This window comes from Trachurus japonicus, chromosome 17 (assembly GCF_045865225.1).
Source record: "Trachurus japonicus isolate A0001 chromosome 17, Traja_1.0".
In the NCBI taxonomy this organism is placed as follows: domain Eukaryota; kingdom Metazoa; phylum Chordata; class Actinopteri; order Carangiformes; family Carangidae; genus Trachurus; species Trachurus japonicus.
In genome coordinates this window covers 26,955,505-26,981,346 of record NC_140923.1, presented here as the reverse complement: position 1 = coordinate 26,981,346, position 25,842 = coordinate 26,955,505, and the positions used below count along the sequence as shown (strand labels likewise).

General features: G+C 43.3%; 1 protein-coding gene and 1 long non-coding RNA gene across 5 annotated transcripts; one reads left to right on the top strand and one right to left on the bottom strand.

The window, feature by feature from the left end:
* Positions 1–700: 700 nt before the first annotated feature.
* Positions 701–24,629, top strand: LOC146970806 (uncharacterized). Of its 3 annotated transcripts, none has more exons than XR_015038045.1 (4): positions 701–818; positions 1,287–1,411; positions 1,969–2,055; positions 24,601–24,629. It is a non-coding gene; the product is annotated as an uncharacterized LOC146970806 (long non-coding RNA). The 3 variants fall into 3 exon arrangements; XR_015038046.1 differs by lacking the exon at positions 24,601–24,629 and adding an exon at positions 2,192–2,325; XR_015038044.1 differs by lacking the exon at positions 24,601–24,629 and having other exon boundaries at positions 1,969–2,069.
* On the bottom strand, positions 4,391–9,314 carry LOC146970807 (phosphatidylinositol 3-kinase regulatory subunit gamma-like). 2 transcript variants are annotated; one of them, XM_085804596.1, is made up of 10 exons: positions 8,914–9,314; positions 6,773–6,884; positions 6,549–6,647; positions 6,259–6,439; positions 6,010–6,126; positions 5,757–5,917; positions 5,482–5,658; positions 5,267–5,341; positions 4,982–5,152; positions 4,391–4,878 (listed from the first exon to the last, which is right to left on the bottom strand). In XM_085804596.1, the coding sequence occupies exons 1-10, from the start codon at positions 8,966–8,968 to the stop codon at positions 4,605–4,607; spliced, it is 1,422 nt and encodes a 473-aa protein (XP_085660722.1). In that variant the 5' UTR covers positions 8,969–9,314; the 3' UTR covers positions 4,391–4,604. The 2 variants fall into 2 exon arrangements, with proteins under 2 accessions (XP_085660722.1, XP_085660723.1); XM_085804597.1 differs by having other exon boundaries at positions 5,775–5,917.
* Positions 24,630–25,842: the final 1,213 nt, after the last annotated feature.

Here is a 25,842-nt window from a genome sequence, read left to right as displayed (position 1 = left end):
TTAGAAAATTCTGAATTGGACCACCATAGGGCAACAACAAATCCCATGACACTTATAGTAAATATTTTGTTCAGCATCACTGTTGCATCCGAGATCTTGTTTGGCCACTACTGTAGCTTGGGGTTAGTGGGTACTACCAGGAGTATTTTTGGGAATAATTCTTCAATAAAAGACAGATATTAAAGGAAGGGGGGATTATGTAAAAACTTTCATTCTTAACTTGAAACTTGTTCTGTCTACTGTGCATCTACCACAATCCCTTCAGGCTTGGAAACTATTTTCCAGTTTAATTTACTTGCTTTTCCATGACCTCAACAACTCAGTGTCTGATCAGTCTGTGAGCATCAACGCTACAATAAACACATTCATATACAAACATACACAATATAGAGGCAAATTGTTTAGCCTTAATTTGTGCTGCTGTTTGGGAGGCTTCAAAGGAAATGTGGCAAATGTGGAGCTCGTTTATTTAGAGTCCTTGCATAGCCTACATGTTGCTTGGCAGGCAAAAGGATCTTGCCTTCAGCCTATAAGCCAGCTATAATGTGAGCTAGTAAAAAAAAAAAAAAAAGAGGGGGAAAAAATCCCTCTCTTATCGATTCTGCCTCCAACATAGCAACTGGTCGCTGATTGGCTGACGCGCAGCACGTTCCCGGCCGCTGATTGGCTGCTGTGGTAGCGTGGAGACGGCGGAGTCGGACAGAGACAGAGGGGAGGAGAGAGGCGATTGGCTGCGGCCAAACTGAAAGCGAAAACCTCTTTTCCTGAAAGCCTGCGAGACAGTTGATGGTGTGTGTATTTTAGGCGTGACTCCAAAGGTAATTCGTCCTGCTACCCCCACACACCCCACCTCCAGCCAAGACTTATTTAAATTGAGAACTATAAAGCGAAATTACAAAGAATTTAAACGAGCGAGGCCTGCTGACAAGGAGAGTGAGAGGGAGAGAAGCAGAGGTCTGTGTATGTATGAGTCAGAAAAGAGAAAAGAAAAGACGTGGGGGCTGGGTTTTTACATAGATTAAACTCAGACTCCGGGAGCTAAGGAAAATAAGACCGAGCAGTGTAAGCTAAACTGCTGTAAAACCAAATAGCTCTGGGCTATAGCCAAATGGGAGTGTGTTTCAGGTTGAAGGAAACGTAGGAAAAGGCCCAGTTTGACCTTTTCAGCCTTCATTTTTTATGCCATCCTGTGCTGGAGCTTGAGTACTCTTTCCTGTCCCTCCTCCTTTCCTGTCTGTCTGCCCCACACACTTTCTCTACCCACTCTCTCCCTGTCTTTTGGACAGTCGTGCAGGTTGTGGGTGACTCAGCGCTGGTACAGTCTGTCCTATCTATCTCCCCTGCATCTGGTCCATCCAAGCAAAGCAAAGCAAGGCCGTCGCCTGTCCACCAGCTCTCTATGCTGACACAGGTAAGAGGGAGTAATCCGTGGCCTGGAACTGAGGCTCTCCCGCAGTACATCCCTGCCCTCTTGCACCTCATTAATCCCTGCGTAACACAGACCGTATGTGATGGTTGAAAGAGGCCACCTGTTGCTCTGGTGCCACCAGCGGTGTCACCTCGGGTCATCATCATCACCATCATCATCACCGTAGTTGCTGCTGACTATCCTAAGGTTTACACAAGCATTTCTTTGTGGATGGAGCTTCAGGTTGTTTGAGAACTTTCTAACACATTCACTATTGTAAAATGAGCAGATTACAATGGTGTTGACAGTGATTAAAGTTTGGGAGACAAAACTGGAGCTGCTCCCGAGCTGGCTGGTACCAAATGTTTACAGTTGAGCTGCATTCCTTTGACAGGAATGTCAAAAAAAGATGTTTCAAAGTGGCGCATGTTCCCGGTGAAGTAGGTTTAATGCATAATTCTTTTCTAGTGACTCAACCCCGGCCAGTCGGAGTAGGGAAAGGGGCTGCACATATCCTGCCATTGTCTTTATCGCTTCCTTTCTCTTCCATCTGTCCACAGTGTGTCCTCCAGTCCCCTTGCTGCCTCCTGTCTCTGCTTACCCAAGGATAAGCTCATCAGACTACAATGGCTCCATGGAGACAGAGGGTAATTTTTTTTTTTTACAACTACTAAACTGACTCTAAGTCACTCTCTCCTTTGCATTTGGTCATTTTTATAACCATGACACAAGGACTATAACACTTATTGAAAAATGCAAATAAAATGTTATTTCTCTACATAGGATGAACTGAAATGATAAGGACAATGGCCATGTGCATGTCTTGCACAATATCAGCAATGGACAGTGAAAGAATGCACTGGATTACATAAGCTGACAAAACCCTCATCAGTTTATTGTCTCTCTGCAAGAAAAAGGTCAGGATCTCACATTGCTTAGCGTCACTTGAGGAGTTTCCTTAACCCCACAGTGGAGTTATATTTTTATAAGAGGCTTAATCACCCTCCTTCCATAAACCAACCTCAGAAATACATTTTACAGTTTCTCTGTACAGAGTATCTATTGTCCTCAAACTTGAAAAATGTGCCAAGTTCAACATCGATTCCTTTCCTCTTAAGCTATGTAGGCTGCATGTCATGATAAACATTCATAGCTCGAGCACACGGTTCAAGTAATGGAGGCAGGATACATCCGGACCTCTGGCAGTTCACATAAACATTGGAGGCCACATCACACTGACACCACCAAAGAGAGTGCATTTTTGTGGCAAATGTCAACCTCTCATAACAGCATTACCTTCACCACCATCATCATCGTCATACATTGCAACAAGAAATACTGTTGGATTGCACGTTCTTCAAGCTTTCATCTTGTGGCATGTTTATAGAAAAAATATATATAGAATACAAAAAGCTTATACTTCTTTGAGTAACAGAATATAACATACAGTACTTCAGATTATGTTTTGATCAGCACATCAGCAGGTGTACATAAATTGACCTCCCCTTGCCCAAATGCAATTACCGGTCTAATCAGGGACGTAGTTTTGCTCACTATTAAGTGCTTTGGTCAATGGGTATAACATTGAGTATGCGCTTACAATGGTATTCTACAAGATGTTAATGCTACATAATTATCCACTGTATATGAATGTCAGTTAAGAAAAGGGGCAAATTGTCAAGATGCACCACAGCTTTTCACATATTCACATCTGGCATTTACCCAAAATGGTTTGGTCCACCAAACCGAGATGACGCAATCTATCTGTTTACAGCACCGTTTACTCCCCTCACAAATGTATTAACTCATTGAGTGCCAACCACGTAATTTCTCGTTTTTCGTTCCCATGCGTTGAGTGCCAAAAAGATTTTACGTTTTTTGCTTTTTTTTAATGAAAATAGACACTTTAACACACCTGATGTGTAAATGTGGGGACTCTACGACGAGCAGAACTGAAATAGATGACGATCAAAGTCTCATGACAGCTCACGATCTGGAAGTTTTCATCATAACTCGGCTTTTGCAAACGGAGTTCTGCATGTGGATGCAGCGCAGCTGCTCTCACCCGCAAGGCTCCAGCAGCTCGGAGCCGAACAGGAAGCTCTCAGCCGACAGTCCCGCTCGGTCTTCATCTCGAGCAACACCGTGTCCTCCCGCGGTAAAATGTGATGGTCTCTGGGCCAAAGCAGGCCGGCATCACCGACCCGTACCACAGAAGGACAGTGACCACCGGTGGGGCCGGTGTTCCCGACCTGCTGTGGCCGAGAGACCATCACATTCCGCGGCGAGAGGCTGTGACACGGCACGGTGCGTCTGTGTTATTGTTGTTTAGTGGCGCCCCCCGCCCCCGATGGTGGTTTTGTGAATAGAACAACAATTGTTGTATTTATCTTACACGAGCCCTTTGATCCAGAAATGCGAGTGTCAGAAGAGCGACAGGCACAAACAGAGCACCTTTCATAAAAGACGCTCTATCTCCTTTTCTAGAAAAAAAAGCAGGGATTTTGGTGAAACCCAGCCATGTTTAGCTTGAGTTTTCTCAGGAACGGAGGCACGTAGAAACAAACTGTTTGTGGCCATTTGAAGCATAAAGTTTCACCTTTCAAATGAGCCACAGTATGTGTTGGTGGCAATAATATAGAATACACTGTGGCTCTACAAAAATCGTCAAAAATGGTCTAAATTGCCGGTACACTTGACTAAAACTTTGGAAAGGAGCGCGGCACTCAATGAGTTAACTAGTAGAAACCCAATCCATAAACAACATATTGGTCAAATATTTTTTTTAGAACTGAAAAATTTTTAACTAGGGAAACGGACATCTCTAGCAACATCAACTCATGATGTAAAAGCTGAAGTCAAACAAAGGTGCAGCACCTGACGTCAGTGAGCAGTTCTCTGGTTGTCAACATCCCTACTGAAAGTGTCCATGAAACAAATGGCAATAAATGAAGTACAAATCTTTTTTTTTTTTTTGAAAGCTTAAACAGTCTCTTTGAAACCAAAAAAAGGGAGAAAAAAAAAGAAAAGAAAAGTTCAAGCTGACATTCAAGTTCCGGTCCCACTTCAATCTGTGAAATCCCATTCACAAAAACCGATGGAATCACTGTAGTGCAAAACTTTACACAATGCACCTCGATGCAGTCATTCTCGCAGGATACAGTAAACAAGTCCTTCTGTGTCTCTCTCCGTTGGATTACATTTCTGGAGCTGCAGGTGGGAGCCCCGCTGTGTGTTTAGGAGTCTGTAAAAGTTTGTGCTCCTCTATAAGTTGAGACGGTGTCGCTACAGCTTTGGCGTGGACTGGCTGTGACAGCCGAACGTCCAGGGCGTCATTGTGTTGCGCTAAAGAGTGCAGGCGATAGTGCAGGACAAGGTCTTTCAGTGAGCAGTGGACGTCGTAGGGCTCAGCAAAGCCGTATCCGTGCGGTGTGCTGTAGATCATGCAATGCTTCACTTCTTCATTCACACTGAAACGAATAAAAAAAAAAGAGAAAAAACAGTCAATGACCGTCACACAATTGCACCATTTTAATATTTATTTTTGATCCACCTTTGCAAAGTCATACTCACACAACAGAGCAGGCGTAGCACCCTTGTTTGCTGCTTTCACGGATCAGGAACGTTCCAGGAGCTTTTCCTTGAAGCATCTCCTCGGCCTGCGTCCGACTCATTTCACCGACAAACCAACTCGTCTCATCCTGATGTGGCAAGTTCTTCTCGTCTCCCTTCAACACATACGTGCTGGAAAAACAAAGAGTCAAACCTTAGAGCCTCCGTAACAGTTCTGTATTTTGTGTCGAAATCATTCGATGCATTCTTCAATAAATCTTCCTGAAAGAATTTGCTGGAACTTACTCATCGAGGCTGTCACTCTGTATCCCCAGCCAGTCATTTATGCGTTTCTGTCGTACGCCTTTGTGATTAAGCCAGCTGCAAGGAGGAGTGCAGAGGAATGCTTAGTATTGACATAAAATGATGATACATTACAGAGCAGCTACAATGTTTCTTCCCTTAATTAGCTTGCAGTGATTTACCACAGAGACCACAAACAATATCCTGACGCTACTTACTTGAGGTACTGGTCTCTGATGTTGCGTAGCTGGATGAGGTCAGGTCGCAAGCTGTTCATCTTCCTGTCTGTCTCTCTGTAGTCCTCCACCTGTGTTCTCAAGTCTTCCTCCAGATGGATTTTGCTGTCGTATATCTCCCCGAGTCGACACTTCAGCTTCTCATAATTTATCAGAAAGCTGGATGGGGAAAGTAAAGGTCATGAGTTTGGGCAGGGTTCAAGGAAAACGCTGCAGAGGCATCTAAATTAAACTAGGTTTGGACACATTTTCTGGACCAAGGTGTAATGAAGTACCTTTCCAGGTCTGTGTCAGCTCCCTCGGACTGATTGTTCCTGTCAAACTCCTCTCCGTAACGCTCCTGCTCACGACACTGCTCCTCGAAGATCAACATCGTCTCATTGAAGGCCTCAATTGCCGTTCGCTTCATCTGGATTTCCTGCATCACAACAAACGCATTCAGTAATCAGAGACTCAGGAGACAGATAAATGTAGGAGACCATCAAAGTTCATTTCAAAATGAGTTTTTACCTGTGATGTCTTTGTGAAGGCTTCATAAAGACAATCAAACTCCTTTGACTTCTCTTGATACTGACAGTGAACCTCCTTTAACTTTCTTCCAGCGACATCGACGTTGTCTTCTTTAACCTAGTGTCAGAAATTTCACATCATCAAATGTGCAATTCAGAATCCTTTTTATTTAGTAAAAAAAAAAAGTCTATCATCACTTTTGCAAACATGTTGCACCTGAAAAATATAAAAATAAGGGTACAAACTAACCTGCTGGAAGCGGGACACAGGATGGGTGAGCATCAGATCCAGCATGGCGTTGTATTCCACCAACGGATGGTGCTGATAGTGCCAAATGAGCTCCACCACAGATGTGAACGTGAGCGGGTCCGAGAAGCCGTACTTCCCGTCGCGGTGGTAAATCTTGATGAGCTTGTTGTGCCCGTCTTTCCTGTGTACAGATCCAAACCCAACATTAGATTTATTTGTGTAATACAAAACGTGATACGTTTGTGATAGTGGTGCGACGGCAGTGATCATTCTCTTTTTCTTCCGCTCACCTTAATGTCAGTGTAAAGTCTCCTTGCAGCTTTGTGGATGCGTCACGCACCAAAAAGGAGCCGTCAGGTGTGTCTCGGAGCTTCGCGTTTACCTCATCCCTGAGGCACAATCAGATAAGAGTTAACAGGTGTAACGCACAATCAAACAACACATACTCAAGTTTCATTAAGTTGTTATGAATGATGATATGTTTAATAGGAGTGTTACAGTTAAGATACTTTACCTTGTTATGTCCCCCCAGTACCATTCAGCGTCCTGAAGGGAATATGCAGGTGGCGAAAGGCAGTTGTTGTTCATGGTGGAAGACACTGGTTTTGTTGACCTAGGAGGGAGAGCTACAGGGGTAAAAAAAAAAAGTGCTTTGGTTAGAAAATGTAATTAAAGGAAAGGTTTTTCAAATTGTAAAACACAGATCTGCTGTGACATAAAGAGAAGTAATGTATACGTGACTCCTAGAATTAGCGCAATAAAGGATGTGTACCTGTGTGCGTTAAGGAAATACAGTGTTCTTTCTCAATGTACACCCAACCCCCCCAATCCCCATCACAACAAACACACACACTCTCTGTCACAGGCTGTCAAGATCTTAGGACAAGCCCAGGCATGTCTCCAAGAGATATCACTTGTAATCATTTACCAAGATCTTAAATGTGGTTAGCACTGAAAATGTGTCAGTTAGACTTCATGTCTGAGCATTATCAGTTAACAACTATGACACATGTTTTCCTTTATTATTCCAAGTAGGTGGTTAATTCCCTGCAACTCTTTCAAAGCATATTTAAGTATAATTCAGAAATGTTGAAACTGCTCTGCATGGCATGAGAAGCATTAAATAGACCATAAATTATATTTTGAGCCTCCTGGACCACCCCTCCCATTTTGTAATCATTGCACGCTTTACAGATCCTCATAAGTTTTCCATTAACCTTAAAGGGGGGGAAAAAAATCTGTGAGTTTGGCTGAAAGACTAAGCGTTTTCCTAAAAATGAAAAAGGAGGGCAAACCGCATCAAGAGGAGGTGAAGGGCGATATATTTCACTGCAGGACAAAAGTGCCTTTCATGAGGCAGTTAGGGAGAATACAAGAGCACCCTCAGAGAGCAGAAAATGTGGGTTTCTCCCACCATCCGCTCTCCTCTTTTTATGACCTTAAAATAAACAAAAGGCAGGTGCAGCAGCACAGTGGCAGGCACAAAAACGAAAAGCTGTGGCTTCTGAACTCAGCAAAATTAAATCTGCACACCTTCCCCCTTTTCTTACTGCTGCCAAGAAACTCTACTGGCTTCCAAAACCCACATGCACATACCAGTCCAGACAAGAGCCACGTAATTTAAGTAAGAATAATAAAAAATATATGCACATGATCAGCTACACTAGTTTGCAGTGTGTCCAATCTAGAAAACACATAAATAGTTGGTTATACCTTAATAACCAGGCTGTCTCTAAAACATTGTTAGAGCACAGACCTTACAGGAGCAATACATCTGGGTGTCTGTATTGTTCTTCTGGTGTGTCAGCAGCCTGCATCTAAAAGTTCATATTCTATTGTATTTACACAGCTGTCAGCAGTAATAGCCTTAATATAATAAATGTATGGGAGCTCAATGTTAATTATGATGCAATAATTAATCAGCTGAAGTCAAATTAATGTCTCTAAGCATCCCAGTTATTAAGATGGGAGACATAACAGAGGGCTAATACATGTGTAAGGACAGTGTAATAACGCTCGGACAAAATGACAAAATGTGAATAAAAAACCCGAACTGTTCGTGAGTTGCCGGAGTCATGAGACGAGCTGTCTAGTCTGCTTGCCTCTAGCCTACTTTCAGAGCTAGCGCACAAATTAAGCACGGCTGGCTGCAGAGGAGAACAAAGCGGTCGTTTCATGCGGCGCTCATTAACGCACCCTCCACTATATTCCTTTCAAATGGCTCCTCTCTCCACACACGGCCGTCCCCCCATTTCTGCTAAAAAACCTGCTTTCGGTTTAAGGGGACCATGCTACACCGCAGCCCGTCTCCGTCTAAGTTTGTCATATGTGCCGGGACAAAAGAAAAGAGGCAAAGCCACTGCGTCTGGTCCACCGAAAGGTATTACGTAATTGGCAAGTGAATTGCGCTATGCATGCCTGGGCAATGCCAGTGGGAGAGCGCAGCGCCGAGGACCTCGCCATTATAAACGTTTTTGCGAACACCTGCACGGAATTTTCTTTTCTTTTTTTTGTCAGATGTCAACTTTATCCCAGACATGACATGAGGTTGCACCAGCAGGAAAAAGAATAAGAGACAGCAAAGAATGAATACAAAAAGAAGCCTTCCCACCCCCCGCAGATCAGACAATGGCTGCTTTTAACCCTATAACTTACCTGGTGGTGCTTGATCCATTTCGATGTAGAATAAACCTTCGGGAGGATAAACCATTCCTGTTTCACAATAGTAGTCCAGGGTGATGTTGTTGTCTTTGTGCGCAGTATGAAAACTATGCACGTTATGTTTTTCTTGTCTTTTTTCCCCCCGTTGTTGCCGCAAATGGACCTAATTTAGGCTACTTCAAGTGCAGGCAATAAGACGCCACGTACTACATAGATATGGACAAAAAGGAAACTCCTTCGACTCCCAGGTCCATGAAAAAGTCCCGCAGTCCAAACGTGTGTTGTCACCACAGCCTGTCTAACTGTGGCTTTTTGTCAGAGGTGGAGATTGTCAGTCCATGCCCTCGCTCTCTCTGCCTCTCTGTCTCCCTCTTCGTGCGGTGCAGCTTTACTTTACTTCATCTCGGAAGTGAAGCGACTTTAAAGGGCTGTTCGTAACATCATCTTGGTTCGGTCCAACCCGCTGTCACAAGGCGGGGGGGGAGGGGGAACATCTTCGTGCGCGATTCGTGTCTTGTCATTAAACACCCACATAAGTTAGATAAAATACACAAACAGAAATGTAACAGTATAACCTGGAAAAATATTTTATTGGTGAATTCCTCCTGCAGACGCGTGTTGTGTCAGACTTCAGTGAGTCCCACCCCCCCGAATTTGAATGGATCAGTCCAGACCGTTTCATTCAACTCTCCTCTGGCTGCACTGTAACAGCTGAAAAATTACTTGCAGGGCATGAATGGAAAAGAAAAACCTTGTCCAATAACAAAAGTAATACAAAATTAAAATGATATAACCTACACTTTATTTGTATTTGTATTTTAAACAAAAGGCATTTTAAAGCATTTTTGTCAGTGTTGCAGTGCTCAGTTGCTGCTGAGTGAATAGGTTGTTATAAAATGACATCATGCTTTAGGTTTTATGATAATTAAACTGTGTTCAGCTGTTTGGCATGGAGGCAGCAGTAGGCTTAGACTCTTTTGTGTGAGACGCGACAGAGCAGCCTGCTTCGTCGTTGGTAAGTGTGTTATATTCTTGTTGAGCTTGTCAGACACGTTCGGCAGCAGAGATGGCATCTTGACTTTCACCACTTGTAATTACCGTTGCGCTGAGATCATCCTGTTGGCGACACAATAGTTAATAGCAGGTGTGTTGTCACCTGTACACGTCAGTGGCTCGACGACACACGGGCACAGAAAGAAGTGATTATTGATTGATAAGATAATTTGCTGTTTCTGTGTTCACGTATTGAAAGCTGCTGGAGAATCAGTATCACTATCTCTTTATGCTCTTATGCTGAATGAATCGTGCATTGTTGTTCATTCATGACACAGAATGACATTGTGCTGTAAATTCAAACAACCAGGGGCTCCACCAGCTGACATTAGGGGGCTGCAGGGAGAGTGAAACAAGGCCAGCATGGTCAGAGGTCTGGCTCTGTTGGTGTCCAGGCGTTTATGGCCGGTCCCCCTTTGACCCACGGACAGAGAGTCAGGGGAGGTAATTGCCTCCAGCATTCCTTTTTCCCATCAGTAAGGCGAGTCTTTCCTGTGTCCACCCAGTGCCCATGAAATGTCCTAAACTAACTGCCGTGATGGAGACACACACGACTGTGCCCTTTGCGTGTGTTTGGCTAATTCTAGGAAAACACAAAGTGGGTTTATTAACATTTTTAGACAAAGAAAATCTACGTTGGCAAGCCTCCTCTCGGCATGCGCGCACACGGTTGAATGTTTCTCACTCACGTGTGCCTGTGTGTATTTGTGGGTGCAGTGTACAAGTGTTTGCTCGTGTGCTCTCCATGCATTCCTACTTTAAGAAGCCTTGAGGCCTGTCACGGCATGTCACTTGGCTGCTGCCCAGCCCCCCCTCCCCACCCCGTCCCACCACCACCACCACCCCTCCTCCTGTGGTGTCAGAAGAGGACAGAATTTGCCCCCTTAACTTCTGGGTCTGACCTCTGTGACACATTTCACTACCACCATCTTCTTGAAACACAACAGCCTTGTATCTGGGCTCCAGACACGTCGGTGGGGGGCATTGTGGCATACGTATAGGGTATGATGATGAGTTCTAGTCTCTGGACTTTGTGTGTGTGTGTGTGTGTGTGGGGGGGGGGTATGTTGTCTCTATGATCAGTATTAGGGAAAAAGCTGAAATATTTGGGGATGCTACGTGTGTGTGTGTTTGCGTGTGTGCCCCATTTGGGCTGTGTGCGTGTGGTGGTCAGGGCGAGGGAGGGCCGACGTGCAGGATAAACCTTTAGGCTCTGCACCCCAGATCCAGGCAGTCCTGATGGGATCAGTGAAGGCTAATCGTAAGATTAACAGGATAGGCTGATACTGCAAGCCTGCCAGCTGCCTGCTAGCTGATGTGACTCATCTTGATATCCACCACCGCAATATGCCACTGGACTGTGGGAGTGCTGGGAAAACCAGCACGAGTTTTAAATTAATAAACAGATGTTCCTCTGTGCTAAATGTAGATAACAGTTTTACTCTAATTCTGTTAGATTTAAATTTTTTGACACTTATCTGTCAAGCAACTTCGACTGGCTACAGAGAGACGCTTACAGGCAACAAATATTGAGCAGAGTGGGTGTTAGAAAAGAGAAATACAAATAAGAGCTCAGGAGAGGGGCAGACAGGATGGTTTTTGTGTCCTAGAGATTATCAGGTCTCTGTGGTCAATGCTTTGTACATGTCCCGAGTGGTGAAATTATGGAAAGAGTGTTAATCTCCATATTAAAGAGTGTTAAACGTGTACATGATAGGCCTCCCGCTGTCATTCACTTAGCCTCGCTAAGTCACACCCACCAATATTTGTAGAATCAGTGGAATAATCTCTCGGCTTTCCAGAGTAATGTTTGCTTGGATTTACATCAATAACTGTGTCAAGGAATATTATTCATTAGCTGTTTTCATATTTCCTGTGTGATGCGATGTAGGACACGTTTTTATCAGGATTTGTTTTGTTTGTTGTCCATCAGAAAAGATCCAAAGACACAACACAGAGGAACCATGTCAGGGATTAGTTCAGTTCACCGATGTGGGTATCTGTGTCATGGTCTCGCATTGTAGCCCTGGGTGAATTGCACATCTCTCAAATCTTCTGTACTGTAGTGTGCTGCTATTCACGGCCATTGAAGGGATGCATAATGGTCTTGGCAGGGCGGGCGACATTCACCATGGAGAGACTGTGGGGTTTCCCTGATCAGTGGCCAGAACCAGCACACAAAGCACGCAGTAGTCCTGCCAGAGGCAACTCAACTGTGGGCAGAGTGTAGGGCGGCTATGGTCTGGCCCCCAGGACCCTGCCATTGTGGAAATGTAAGTGGGGACAGTGTCTGAACGGCTAGAGTTGGAACAGAAAACTTTGGATGACCAAAACTATGAGCTTCAAATAGCTGGGCCCTGGGAAACATAGCTTGTTCTTTTAAGAAGGTCAAAGAGAAGCCAAAAAGAAGGAAAAAAACAGAAAACCAATGTTTGGTGGAGGGAATGTCAAATTGGAGGCTACTGTTACTATAGACATCAGCAAAACTGACATACTCTTTTTCCATACGCTCCAGTATCTGTATGCCTGACTCTGTCCGTCAACTTCCAGACCTCTCCCTCTGTCTATGTGTCCCCCCGCTGGTCATACCCACCACTCATCATCTGTCACTCCATCCTGCCGGAGCCTAATCTTCCTAACAGAGGTGACAACTGAGGTGCACATGGCATGCCACCGCATAACGTCTACCAGCTGAGTGTCTGAGTTATGCCGAGGATGATGATCCTGTGGTATCAGCGCCCCGTGTCTCACCACAGGCCTTCCCCACCTCTCCGCTTAAGTGGAGCGCCGAATAAAGGCCATGACCGTGAGGAGTGTAAGCGCAATACATGAGATGTTGACAATTTCTCAACCCCTTGTATCACGGATCAAAGTAGGTTGTAAAGTTGCAAACCGGCTCTTATTTCCATCGCTGTTGATGAAATTTGGCAATGCTGTTCAGCAGAAAATGTAGTATTTTATAATTACAATCAATAGATTATAACCATTCAGCACCAGACATAAATTATATGGACTTCTCAATTGTTTTGAAATCAATAACTGGATTGTTCCTGGGACGGTGTGACTCTAAAGGTTCACAAATAGAAAAGTCATGTTGCAGTCAAGCGTACCGGCACATCTTGTGAACTCTGAGAAGTTAAGTTAGTAACCTCTCTCTCTCTCTTCCTCCCCAGACTTCATGCAAAGCAAAATTGAGAAGCCAAGACCTCCTCTGCAGTTGCCCCCCCCCCCCCCCTTATATAAAAGGACACCACTCTCCTCAGCTACACAGCCATCACATCAGCACTATAACTCTATTAGGCACAGCTCCAGGACACACTAAGCAACCCAAAGCCCACAATAGCATCATTGTCAGTGGGGATTGCAGCCATTGTCATCCATGCTACAGGATTTATTCCCCTCCTCCCATATTGTGACCTTCACCTCTGACCCCTGCTGCCATCTCACATGCTCTGTGACTGAGCTTGTGAGGCTTTATGCCTTCCAGGTCTTAAATGCTCCCTTATAATGACCCAAGCCTGCTAAGTGGCTTCTCTCCAGTGTTGGGATGATTCAGGTTAGTGTCAGCAAGGAGAGAGCAGAGTGGGGAGGAGGAGGAGGAGGAGGAGGAGGGCTTCAGAGTATGGAGTTGTGGTTGGACTGATTGACCCTTGGAAAAGGTCAGTTGGAAGGCATGAGAGGAGAGGAGTTGCCTAAATGGCTCTTTTCTCTCCCTTTTCTCCCCCTGGCCAGGGCAGACACTCTGTATGGTTATTTATGAGCGTGTGGGAGAGTGAGCTCGGGGCTGCAGTGAAACCCACCGTCCCTCTTTGTTGCGAGGGCTGGGCTGGGCTGGGCTGGGTTTAGGTGCCCGTCATTGGTGCAGTTCTGTCAAATATACATGCACGCACACGCAAGCGCTCACAAACTATTAAGAACCCCTCCCAGAGCTGCAAGGACAGAGGAGAGGACTCTGTTGCGAGGCAGATTTGGAAAATGAGGTGTGCTTCACACAATAGCTGTCAGCAGTTTGATAGATGCCTCTCAGGCACCTAAACCCCATGAAACTTAAGCAAACTGGAGGCCGCTGACATTTTCCTGAAGCAAAGTTGAAGATATGTTTGTTGTGATAAAAGTCAACTATTACTACTATGACTATTGTGTTTTTTGCTTTGTTATAATTCAATTATACCACTATTTGGCTGTTGAATCCCCCATTTCGGAAAAAAAAAACTATCAAAAAAGTTTATATTACTGTTATATAAAGGCATCAAAGTCATACCCAAAATATTCTGTAATCAAAAGTAGCCAGCACATACGTTTGTCAGTGTTATCCAGCTCTGCTCTGACCATGCACAAGCCCAGTTCAACAGTTTCTCATAGTAAATACATGATGTGTGAGATTGTCATGAGTCACATATTCCTTCCTCATGAGTCTGATATTCGAGAGAATAAATTAGCTTTGCCTTCCCAGAACTGCGTGCAGTTTCTGTTCACACCACTGCAGCGCTCTGCCAGTGTAACACACACCACTTTTTTTTTTTTTTTTTCCTGACAAAGTTAAATTAAGCTTGAATTTCACGCTAAAGTCAAATGGTCATGATGTCATGGTTTGAGGACAGAATGACTCGGTTTGTCTGTTGACTGAGAAGGCCTATTCTTGCATGTTTGGGTGGGAGCGTAGCATATAATTGCAGAGCGGGATAGCATGAGGGGATGGGGGAGGGAGAGAGTTAGCACGCAACATGAGTTTTGGCCCACAGTTGCTGGTGTGGGTGCCAAACTTGTCCAGAGGGCTGCTGTGTATATCTGTGCACGAGGCTAGTTCTGCTCTGCCTAGAGGCTTGCACAGTTCCAAGACACATCTTTCATTTGCACACGCTGAATAGCTTAGGGGAGCCCAAGGCAGTTTGGATTGGGGACAGATCTGGCTTTTTGGACTTTTGGATGTTGGGTGGTTGCCTGGCTCTGTGAATATGTGTGTGAGTGTGCGTGTGTGTGTGTGTGTGTGTGTGCGTGCGCACATAGAAGAGTCCGGATCTTTTCTGGACGTACAAAATTTCTTCTGAGTGTCCCTTTTCAGTAAGAACCATTGCATTGTTTAGTTGTCAAGTTAGTTGTTAGGGAGCAACCAAACCGCTGTACACGTGTTGCAGCCATTTGAGGATTACACTGATCCAAAAATCTGACAGTAAAAGAAGAGAATGGAAAGCTTTGTCGGCCTTTTCATATCCTCTCAGTGGGAGGTAGAAAGGCAAGACCTCCAGACCTGGGTTAGCAGTGGTGGTGGTGGTGATGGGGAGGGGGCAGTGTGGGAGGAGGAGGGGGGGTGAGCTGGGAGAGGGGGGGGGTTAGCTCTCAACTGCCAACCAGATGGACAACCAAGCCCTGTGTATTTAGGGAGATCATATGGGATAACCTTGCAAAGACAGATTGACATTTTGCTGACAAAACAAACCACCCCTGTCCTGCACGCAAGAAGCCCCCTTCCCTTTTTACCCCCTCCGTCCGCCACCTATACAGACACACACTCACACTCTCATGTGCGAGCATAGAAGTACTTTAAGTGGTATTTGCTTACATAGGTCTTAAGGAAGTTATTTCAGCATGTGTTAAGCACTCTGTGAGGAGCCATAACAATAAGAGGATAGGACGAAAGAATCTAGGATTACACAACTCCTGTCCAAACAATGGCAGCATCGGTGACCTGTGTAAATGACACAACCTTGAGCCAAGAAAGAAGTCAGTAAACTAATTTTCTGCGTCATGCGTTGGGATTTACCTTGGTGCTTTAAGGCCATAGGTTGGGATGTAGGTCCCAGAAGGTCAAGAACGTCATCATCTGATTAACGTTGTGCCCTAATTTTCACAGGAGATAGAATTAAACTTCATAATATTTATCAGCAACACACTAAAGTATGTCTTTATTGCTCTTTGAATTGTCTGAATCCGTCAGGTTCAATGTATGATAAAGAGTACATTAATAAAATGTTATCGTAATAATCATAATTTCGGTACACAGGGCCGTTGCTAGGAATTCTGGGCCCCCTTAAAGAATACTAATGTAGGCCCCTGCCCCCTGACTTTTCCCCTTCTTTCTTGGACTACGTATGTATTAGCATTTTTTATTTAGCCTACTTTGTTTTGATGCTAATGCAGCATTACTATGAGTAGACTAGTCAGGGTCATATGCAGAATAATTCAGTCATACAAAGATTAGACTACGGGGTTTTTTTGTGGGCCCTATTGGGCACTGGGCCCCTAGAATTATCATCACCTTTCTCCCCGATACAACGGCCCTGCCGGTACATGAGCCTTTTTTTAATCTCCTTGAGTCTAATCAAAATAGTTCACTTAGTTATGGAAAAGTGCCACAAGAACAAAATGTCCTCTGACATGAACAGTATAAATGAAGTGATCAGGAATCACTCTGTTCTCCGGAATCTCTAATCCTCTCTGCAGCAGTCTGAATACACTCTGGATGATTTATGGCACACAAACTCCCTCCCACACACACACCATATAATTTACGTTATTAATACAGCTTGTACCAACGCTGTGTGTTCCAAAATACTGATTACACTTGTTGTCATAACATTGGATGCAAATTGCTGTCATCCCTCCACTTCACACCTGCACTCCGTGGCCTTTTCACCACACAGTCAACCTTGGTGCAAGAGATTCTGTGCGAGAGACAACCGAACTGTGAAACTGCTGACTGCACAGGCTGGAATTGTCATGGTGACCTGAGAAAATGATGCCAGAGGCTGCTTATCTTAACTGATCCGTGTGACCTAGTGGTAGTTTTTTTTTGGCGCTTAGTGGAAGAGGGATTTTTTCTCTTTTCTTTCTTTTTTGTTTCCCTGTTCCTTTTTTTGTGCAATAAAGTCAAATTAGCTGTTAATAACATGGTTGTAGTCACATACAGTGTTAAGGCAGGTTATGTAAGGTTTTCTATGTGAAAATCATAATTATTAGAAAAAAGAAACAGCTTTATCTGTATATATGCAGTACATCACGTCTGCAATATGCTATACACAGCATTATATATAACTAGATTAATTCACCAATATACCACATAAAAAGAGCAACAGATTGTCGAAGGCCAATTATTTACAAAGAAAAATATATAAGAATAAATATGGTGCAATATAATTTAATAGATGGGTTAACTGGTAAAAAAAAAAAGAAGACAGAGTAAAAAATGAAAAAAAGTGGAATTTCTCATTTATTGGGGCCTGGTGCAATTTAATGAAGAAAGTAATTAGAGGAAGTCGGTTGAGAAAGTCCAATTTTCTCACCCCTTTTTAACAGCCTACTTTGTGTTTTTATGTCCCACCACAATGGTGTGTGGTACATGTGTGGGACACCAGAGTGTTGTGTAGACATCTGTGTGTGTGTGTGTGTGTGTGTGTGTGTGTGTGTGTGTATGTGTGTGTGCGCGTGCGTGCGTGCGTGCGTGCGTGCGTGTGCGTGTGTTTATTAGGACTCAGCGTTTCTTCTTCTGTAGAGTGGATGACTTGGATACATTTTGACCATAGTTATTAAAAAAAGTGCAATTTACTCCCACAAAGTTGCATTTAGTTTGGGGAGCAACAAGAGACAGATTAGACAAGAGTTATCTGCCTTTATCTGGCTTCATCCTCATAAAGACTGTGTTAAGATGCTGATGCAACGTGCACTAAGTCTCGTCAAATCCGTGGCTTATAGGAATGTCCTCAGTTTTGCCGACATTTGCTCACAAGCATGAAATTTTTTGACCCGATGTATGAGAAGTCATTATAATTCATCCAGAGGGGAACGTAAATGTCTGCACCAAATGTCATGGCAGTCCATCCAATAGTTATCAGGACATTTCCAAAAATGTCAAGCCCATGGCGGCACCAGAGGAAAAGTTGGTGAATCAGCAAAGTCACAGGGATTCAACCTCTGGGGACCATGAATGACTACACAAAAACTTCAGTGCAGATTTGATGAAGAGCTGTTGAAGTATCTCAAAAACTATAGGGTGGACTAGGATGAAATGTGCTGCAGTCAGTCAGTCTCCTCAGGATGAATTGTGATAACTAATACCATCATTAGGTAATTTTCTTTTAATTTGTCAACTACTTTGTTTATGTTTCTTTATGACCAGAGTACAGTGACATCCCCGTCAGACTCTATTACATTTTGTGTTAAGTATTAAAGGACAACTATGCAAGTTCGGTCTCTTTTCCGTTGTTTTGCTACCCTCTTCCCATTTGAAGCCGGTGAGAAAACAATCGATGGAGCGGTGGATAACGGAATTTATTATATACGCATTGCAATGTGTATATTTGTTTATCTTCTGTCATAAACAAGAGATCACAGGTTGGGTGCGTTTGTGTTGCGTGCTGCCGAGAGAGATCTGGGACACCAGGTTGGCCGAAAACCGGTTGGTTGGTTTTTGGCCAACCCTGTAACAAGTCATTTAACCATCACAAATCCGAAGCTGTTTAATGAAGGTAAAAACATGGCATCGTTCCTCTTTCAGTGGCGACGTTAACATGTTAGCATTACAAACATGTTAGCGTGCTCACATTAGCATCTAGGTCAGAGCTGTGCTGTGTCAGGGAGCTGCAAGCCCAGTAGGCCGGTTGACTCTTAGCCTTGTGTGAACTTCAGCAAAGACAGAGATGACATTGTGACTGGCCAGACTGAGAGATGCTGCTTTCGATGAGCAAACTGAACTTAATTAGGAAAAGTTAGGTTTTTGAAATGACGTAGTAGTCACCATTATATCGACACCAGCAGTATTAAGACGTACCTTACTGCATGAACGTGTTTATTGGCTTAATTAGTCATATTATCAGCATAAATGGTTAAGTCAATAATGTAATGAACTTTGGTGGGATATTAGCCTGCTTACTGCCCCTTCTTCCTGTAAACCTCCCTGAAGTCAAGATGAAGATGAGCTTAGTGAATGGTTCAATCCTGTTTAGTCATCTAACGAGGATAGAGCACGCTGCTTGAAGGTCAAAGGCCTCTTAAGCTTGTCTGACCACCTTTGTTTGACAATTACACCTGTCACAGGGGGTTAGCTTTTATCAGTCGCGGAAATGTCAAAAGGTAAACAGGTCACTAACAGCCTGTGCCCAGGCTTTAACTGCAGAGACGTAGTAGTGTAATAGGATGTTCTGATGGGACGGAGACGCAACCAGATAAACAAACAGACTGGTAGGCAGGCAGGCAGACAGGCGCACAGTTGTGACAAAGGAATCCTCAACATCACATGGTCCTGAAGATAGTTTATGTCGTATGTTTAACCCTCCTCCGTTTGATTACACTCATCATGCTCAAATTTATGTTACCCGCAGAGATTCTTGCTTGTGCTATTTTGGTAAAGGCCATTGCTTGGGCTTGTCTCTGACGATCCAGCTCTATCCAGCTCTGCCTTGCACTCTCTCCATCTCTCTCTCACACACACACACACACACACACACACACACACACACACACACACACACACACACACACACACACACACACCTCTCTCCATTTCTCTGTCTTTCTCTCCCCACCACTCTAGCCACATTGCCACACTCAGTTTTCCATGGCCTCTCATTCCCGAGTGCTCTGCGAACTAAGTAAATGAACAACACAATCCGGAAATAGTGTTCCAGCCGGAGATGGTGGGAAGGAAAATCCCTTGACTGGTGCTGGCAGGAGGGTGGGAGAGAGAGGGAAATAGTATTGCAAGCCATTCACACTTCAGACAAAGCTTGTTCCTTTCATAAGACTCTCTCTTAAACTGCAAGTTCCTGGACGTTTTACTGTTCAACTAAAAAACTCCTCGGCAGCTCTCGTGCTTGTGATTTTCTCCAGGCTTCAGATATACAGCACATGTGCTCTAACAAAACGGCGTTACAAGGGAGCAGCGCTGGTAACTTCATGACACGGTAGTATAGAGGTTAACTTATCTTTAGCCCGAGAGGTCAAAGCTCACTATTAAAAAAGGGCAGATGTCGCTGAGGAGGCTGGTGTGGAGGAGTGGTGCATGAGGCGCTGGGTAAATGTTGTCAGGGATCGGCCTGCAGTTTGCCAGAGCGGGTGAGGGGGAGCGGGGTGAAGAGAGGAGGTGTGCCAGGAGGTTAAAAGCGGGGTCAACTCTATAACCATGGTGTTATCTGGACACCTCTCCACAGCTGCCAATCACAACCTGCGCTGCGGCGAGACTGATGACCTGTCACCGGCGGCTTTAAACAAGGATTTGGACAGAGGTTCAGGCGCTGCAGTCATACATGCTCAGGAAATGTTCCGGCTCTGTTGAAAACCTTGTGCAGTGGCCTCTTGGTCAGGGTGGTAAAATGTTCCTCCTGCATTTGTCGGAGGATGTGGTTAAATCTCAACCCGAGCAGCCTGAGGCTATACGCTGGTGAAGTAACAGTGTAACACCACCGGGCAGTTTTTTTTTCGATCGGTGTAATCAAGCACTAATATTATTCTAAAAACACAAGTGTGCTTTTGTAGAATAGAGTAAATAATGTCTTGTCACGGATCTTTAATTGCGCTTTACTTGGTGCCTGCTTGGTGCCTGTTAAATGGCCAACAAATGCTTTGCTCACTTTTTACAAGGGGAGGATGGCCTGCGTGAGTGCGTCTCACTATAACAGTCAGTAACATGAGATGGGGAACCACACAACCGCTAAATCAGTAAAATGGGAACCCAGAGTCACTGTAATTTGGGAGAGAGCTGGTTAACCACTCCTCATAATGGATGGTGTTTCTGTTTAGCCTAAGGCGTTGTAGCTGAGGTCATATGCAAACAAGGCAAATCCTGGGCCTCGGATATTTTACAGCGCAAAACGTTTCACTCCATGTATAGTACTTAATCAGGTTCATGAAATCATTGAGACTCAGATTTTTTGATCATTTATCTTACACATGGTAAAGATGGTCCTCATAAAATGTGTTTTTAACTGGCTACACGAGGTTCTATAATTAGAGTCTATTAAAATATGTGATATTATACCCATTATAAAGGCCCAAACTGTTGCACCACACCCTTCATCTACTTTATGTGAAAAACACATGCCAATTAGCTGCCACAGACTGTCTATTTATTAAGGTATTTGAGTATTTGCATAGAATAATATAATACAGCTTTCCATAAACCCTTGTGCTAGTCTACCAATTTGCACCAAAAGTAGTTTGGGATTTGTTTTCTTAGTTTCTTAGTAAATGCTGTGTAGCATTTGTGAAATGTGTGAAAACTGCATGGAGTTAAGTGGTCGTTTTTCATTCTCCATTTGTATCTTATTCCAAATATAGGACATTGTCCATGAAGGTTCTCATTGAGAGCTAGTTTATATACCATGTGATTTTACTATAATGTTATTATGTGATCCATCCCATTGCTCCTTCCAGTGAATGGGTTCAGTGAAACAGTTCCATTAAAAAACCGGAGTATGAATACAAAATGCTCTCTATGTCTGTGAGTTTTACATGTGATGTAAACTGTGTTTGTTTCCACACTTAAAAAAAAAAATCTTATTTGTTTGTTTAGTGGTTGCTAGGCTATTCATTACACTGGATTAATGTATCGAGCTTTGTCTATTTGTCACAATAAGCTTCTGAACGTATGATTTTCATATTTATGACCACAACTTCATGTCATTTTCAGGATATTAAGATGTTAATCAGTAGTGTTGTTTCACCTGTTGCTCTTCATTTGCATAGATCCCCATCACATTCTTATATGCATCTACAGTTTTACCTCATTGCTCTCACAGACACGTCCATTAGCCAGTAGACATTCACAAACATCTGTCAACAACCAGTCAAATATCAGGCAAATATGGCATTTATACTTATATTTGATATTTATCTTACTCATACAAGAAGAAAATAACAGATATTACACTTCTTCATGAAGGGAAAAAGGATGGGTGGTCTCAGACCTTGCTGTGTATCACTTTAAATTTCATGTCTTTGACGGTAAAACAATGAACATAAAGATGCTGCCCTGGGCTGTGGGAAACAGAGATGGAGACGTTTAATCAACAAAATAATTCTCATTTGCAGTCCCACACACCGTCGTCAACGTCCGTCCGTCTGTGTGGTCATCTCGGCTCGACCACAGCCGTGTGTCCATTGTTACCTTGCTTTATTTCTTGTGAATGTCCCTTTAAAGGATTACATCATCCTCTTTGCTCCTTTTTTTTTTTTTCTTTCCTTCGCCACATTTCACATAGTTCAGCCTTTTCTGCCCAGAGACAATTGGTTAAATCACCAGTGTATAAAACACTGCCACCTCCTGATCCACAATACCATTGCCGTCTGTGACGCCGACACACCTTTCAGTGGCATGTGTAGTTTGTCAGGATATTTGACATCGTCCATCATCACACATCAACCTGGACCACAGTGCACAGACAAACTCTGTCTCTGTCTCTGCCCTGACCGACGGTTTCATTATCACATGACATGCAGCTAATTTTTCATCAGTGGGAAGAAAATGTGGAACATATGCGAGAGCTTTATGTTCATCACTAACCCACTCTGAGTTGATAATGTGCATGTGTGGGTGGGGCTGTTGTGCCATCTAGTGGCAGAAAGCAGGAACAAACAACTCCTTCTTTGCAGCTGTTATACTATGAGATCCTCTGCTGATATTTCTCAAGATCCTTATAAAACCTCAGTTTGCCTTTGCCCTTCGATGACCAGAATATGTCATGGATTTTATTTTTTTTAATCATGTGTCCGCAGCAGCAGTGTGGTGTCTCAGTGGTCTTTTGTGTTGCAGACCGGCTCAGCTGACATCCACGAGTGTGTAACTTTAAGAGATGGCCTGTATGAAGGCTTAATGTCCTCCTTTGTTAACAGCTCCATAAAAACAGGTGCTGGAGGGGAAGAGTGTTCAGCACACAGAGATTTGGTTTGATTTTCTATGATAACGACAAGAAATCTTCACCTTATCTGAGATATTTTCCCCCCATTTTTTCTGTCCTCTTCTGTATTTGTCAAGAGATTGTTCCTCAAATTTACCATCAGTCCATTTGATTTAATGTCTAATAAAAGGATAATAATAATAATAATAATAATAATAATAATAATTTAAAAAAAGGATAATAGAGGGAGATGTTCATCAATGTACTGATATTCACTTTTTTATGGAAAAAAAAAATAGGAGGAGAATGAAACAAGCAAGATATTCATGGGAGGAAGCAGACAGACTTTGACCCTCAAGGGAAAAGTGTTCAGTGGTTTTATAAATAACATCCAGTAACAATAAGTATATTCTGCTCAGTGTTTATTCTGTGTCACAACATATAAGACGATTCATCTGTTTTCCATCATTATAAAACTGATCAGACAAAGAAAGCTTGCAGGAGGATGTGCCTCCGCCTCAGTGTAGTAAAGCTGGTGATTATCCCGCGGTGCCGTGCTGGATGTGATACACTGCCTCATTTATAGTCAACTCGGTGCTTGTGTCAACAGGTCAAGTAGGTTTTTTAAGTTCAACATCACAATCAGCGCTGCAATTAGTTTTCCTAAATCTTCTTGAACATTTGAAAATGACTGATTGCTGATCACATTTTTGCAGCCTGAATCAATTTCACAAGGAAAAAAGGTTATATGTGGAAATGTCTTATATATAATCGATATGTCCAATCTGTCATATGATCAGGAAAAAAAGAAGTACACTAAAGAAGATTCATGGCTCTTATTCATTTTACTTTTTTTTTCTTTTTAGCCATCATCAGGTTTTCACAAAGAAGCTGCAAATACCACCGGACCCCTGCTGTTTGGGAATCACGATATATCAGACCACACTTTCTTTGCCTGATCCTCCTGCTGGGAGCTGCATTGAGAGTTCAGGTTGTCTTTGGCTCAATTTGTCTTAACACAGAAAAGCTTCGTAGACACTTCTTCTGGTTTTAAATCCGGCCTTTTGGCTCAGCTCAGTTATTCCTGTAGAGGTTCAATAGTTCACTATAAAGATTCAGTTTTGTCACATGGTGATGATGTAATGCTAAAAGTGCAGCACAATGAAAAGGTTGTATATCAGTGCAGTTTACCTGTTTCTGCTTCTGTCCTCATAGTTAAACACAAGAATCCAGTCATTCATCTCCGTCTTTCCTTCCTTCTGCTAATGAAACCTTATAGAAAACCACTGTCCTACCCTCCCCCCGCACATCCTACTCTTCCCTTTACAATTAAACTGTTGCATGTAAGCACACAGCTTCATTACCTCTTGGAAAAAGCTGAAGAAAAAGGAGGCGACGTCACAAACACTCCCTTCCTCTTCATTGTTACCCTGCTGTGTGTGAGTGGGAGCTCTCGGGCGTGAACGGGACACTGGTCAGGTGCACCAACTGGCACAGCAGCAGGGAGCCGTGTCTCCTGTCAGCCACCAGCAGGCCCTGGATATCTGCCACATCTGCCAAGTCAGAACAAACATGCTGTAAAAAGAACAAAAAACAAAAAACAAATGCAATATGTACTTTGTATTTATTGTGCTTCCTGTTAATGCAGACAGGAGGTCAGAGGAACTCAAGGAGGCCCCAGTTCCTTTATTGTCAGGTGGTTACACATAATAAACCTTTCATTTTAGGTGATGTATCCATTGGCATAGTAAGTCTTTAGTACGCAGTGTCACTTTTAATACATTTATATTTCTGTTTACAGAACTGAAGAGTCATAAATCATCAGAGATTTATTATTAAAGTGGATTTAAAGTCGGTGAGTAATTAACTCTGATCTGTGGAGGCTGACCCGGCCTCCTGTCCTCTGATGGCAGAGCTCCAGGCAGGAGACTGAGCGCTGACCTGCGCTAATGCCGTCACTCACTCCTGCCAACCCCCGAGGTGTCATGTTGCTTTGACACCCAGAGGATGGACAACAGTGATCACACATGAACAACAAGGACACAACCAAACAGAGTCTGCTGCAAAGAGACACACACTAGGATCTGTGATGTTGCTGACGCAGGATATACACTACTTATAAAAAGTGAGGGATATTTGACTTTTGGGTGAAATTTATGGAAAATGTAAAAAGTTCATGCCACAGTGATATTATATCATGAAAGTAGGGCATTTAAAGGGACATTGTGTAACTTCTCCTGTTATCTATTCACGGAAATTGATTATTTCATTCAAAAGTATGTTTTTCATTAATCTCTGCCATGATCTCACCATTACAAGATATTGTCACGTGTATTGTTTTGCCTCATGCTGACCGACCACTTGTTTACATAGAGGCTTGTTTATGCCGTTACGTGCAGCGGCTGTCGTCCGTCTGCCCGATTTCACGTGAATGCAGCATGAAAAATACGATAGCGATATACACAATGTACCTTTAAGAAAGTATGAAATGGTAATTTCTTCATCTCAAACAACTGATTGAAACAAAAGCTAACAACAGTGCTGGGTATACCAAAACAAAAAATATCAGTGTATCAATAAGTGGCCAAAGAGCGTCCACTTCTCTGCATTTCTGTGACTCTTCCAGTCTCTCTGTGTCTCTGTCCAACCTGCTGACACTCTGTGACACTCTGAGCTCAGTGGCAACTTCCGTCTGACAAACATCCCATCGGCTGTAGCCTCCACATGTCCAGGTTCTGTTGATGGATTGTTATACAGGTGTCATCTTGGTCTCATGATGTCAGAATGTGAACGGCATGATGAAGACGACTGTTTCAATACAAACTGTCATTGGACCAAAGCATTTAGTGGTCGATTCATGGATCAGACACTTGTTGTGATTTTTGCACAACAGCATGTTATGTTGAAAACATGAACCGTTGGACATGTGCATTTAAAAGTTTAGAGAAGGTCAAATTAATAAGTACTCCTGTATAGTGCATTTTTGCTGCATTCTGAAATTTAATCCAAAAGCCTAATATCCCTAACTTTTTGTGAGTATTAG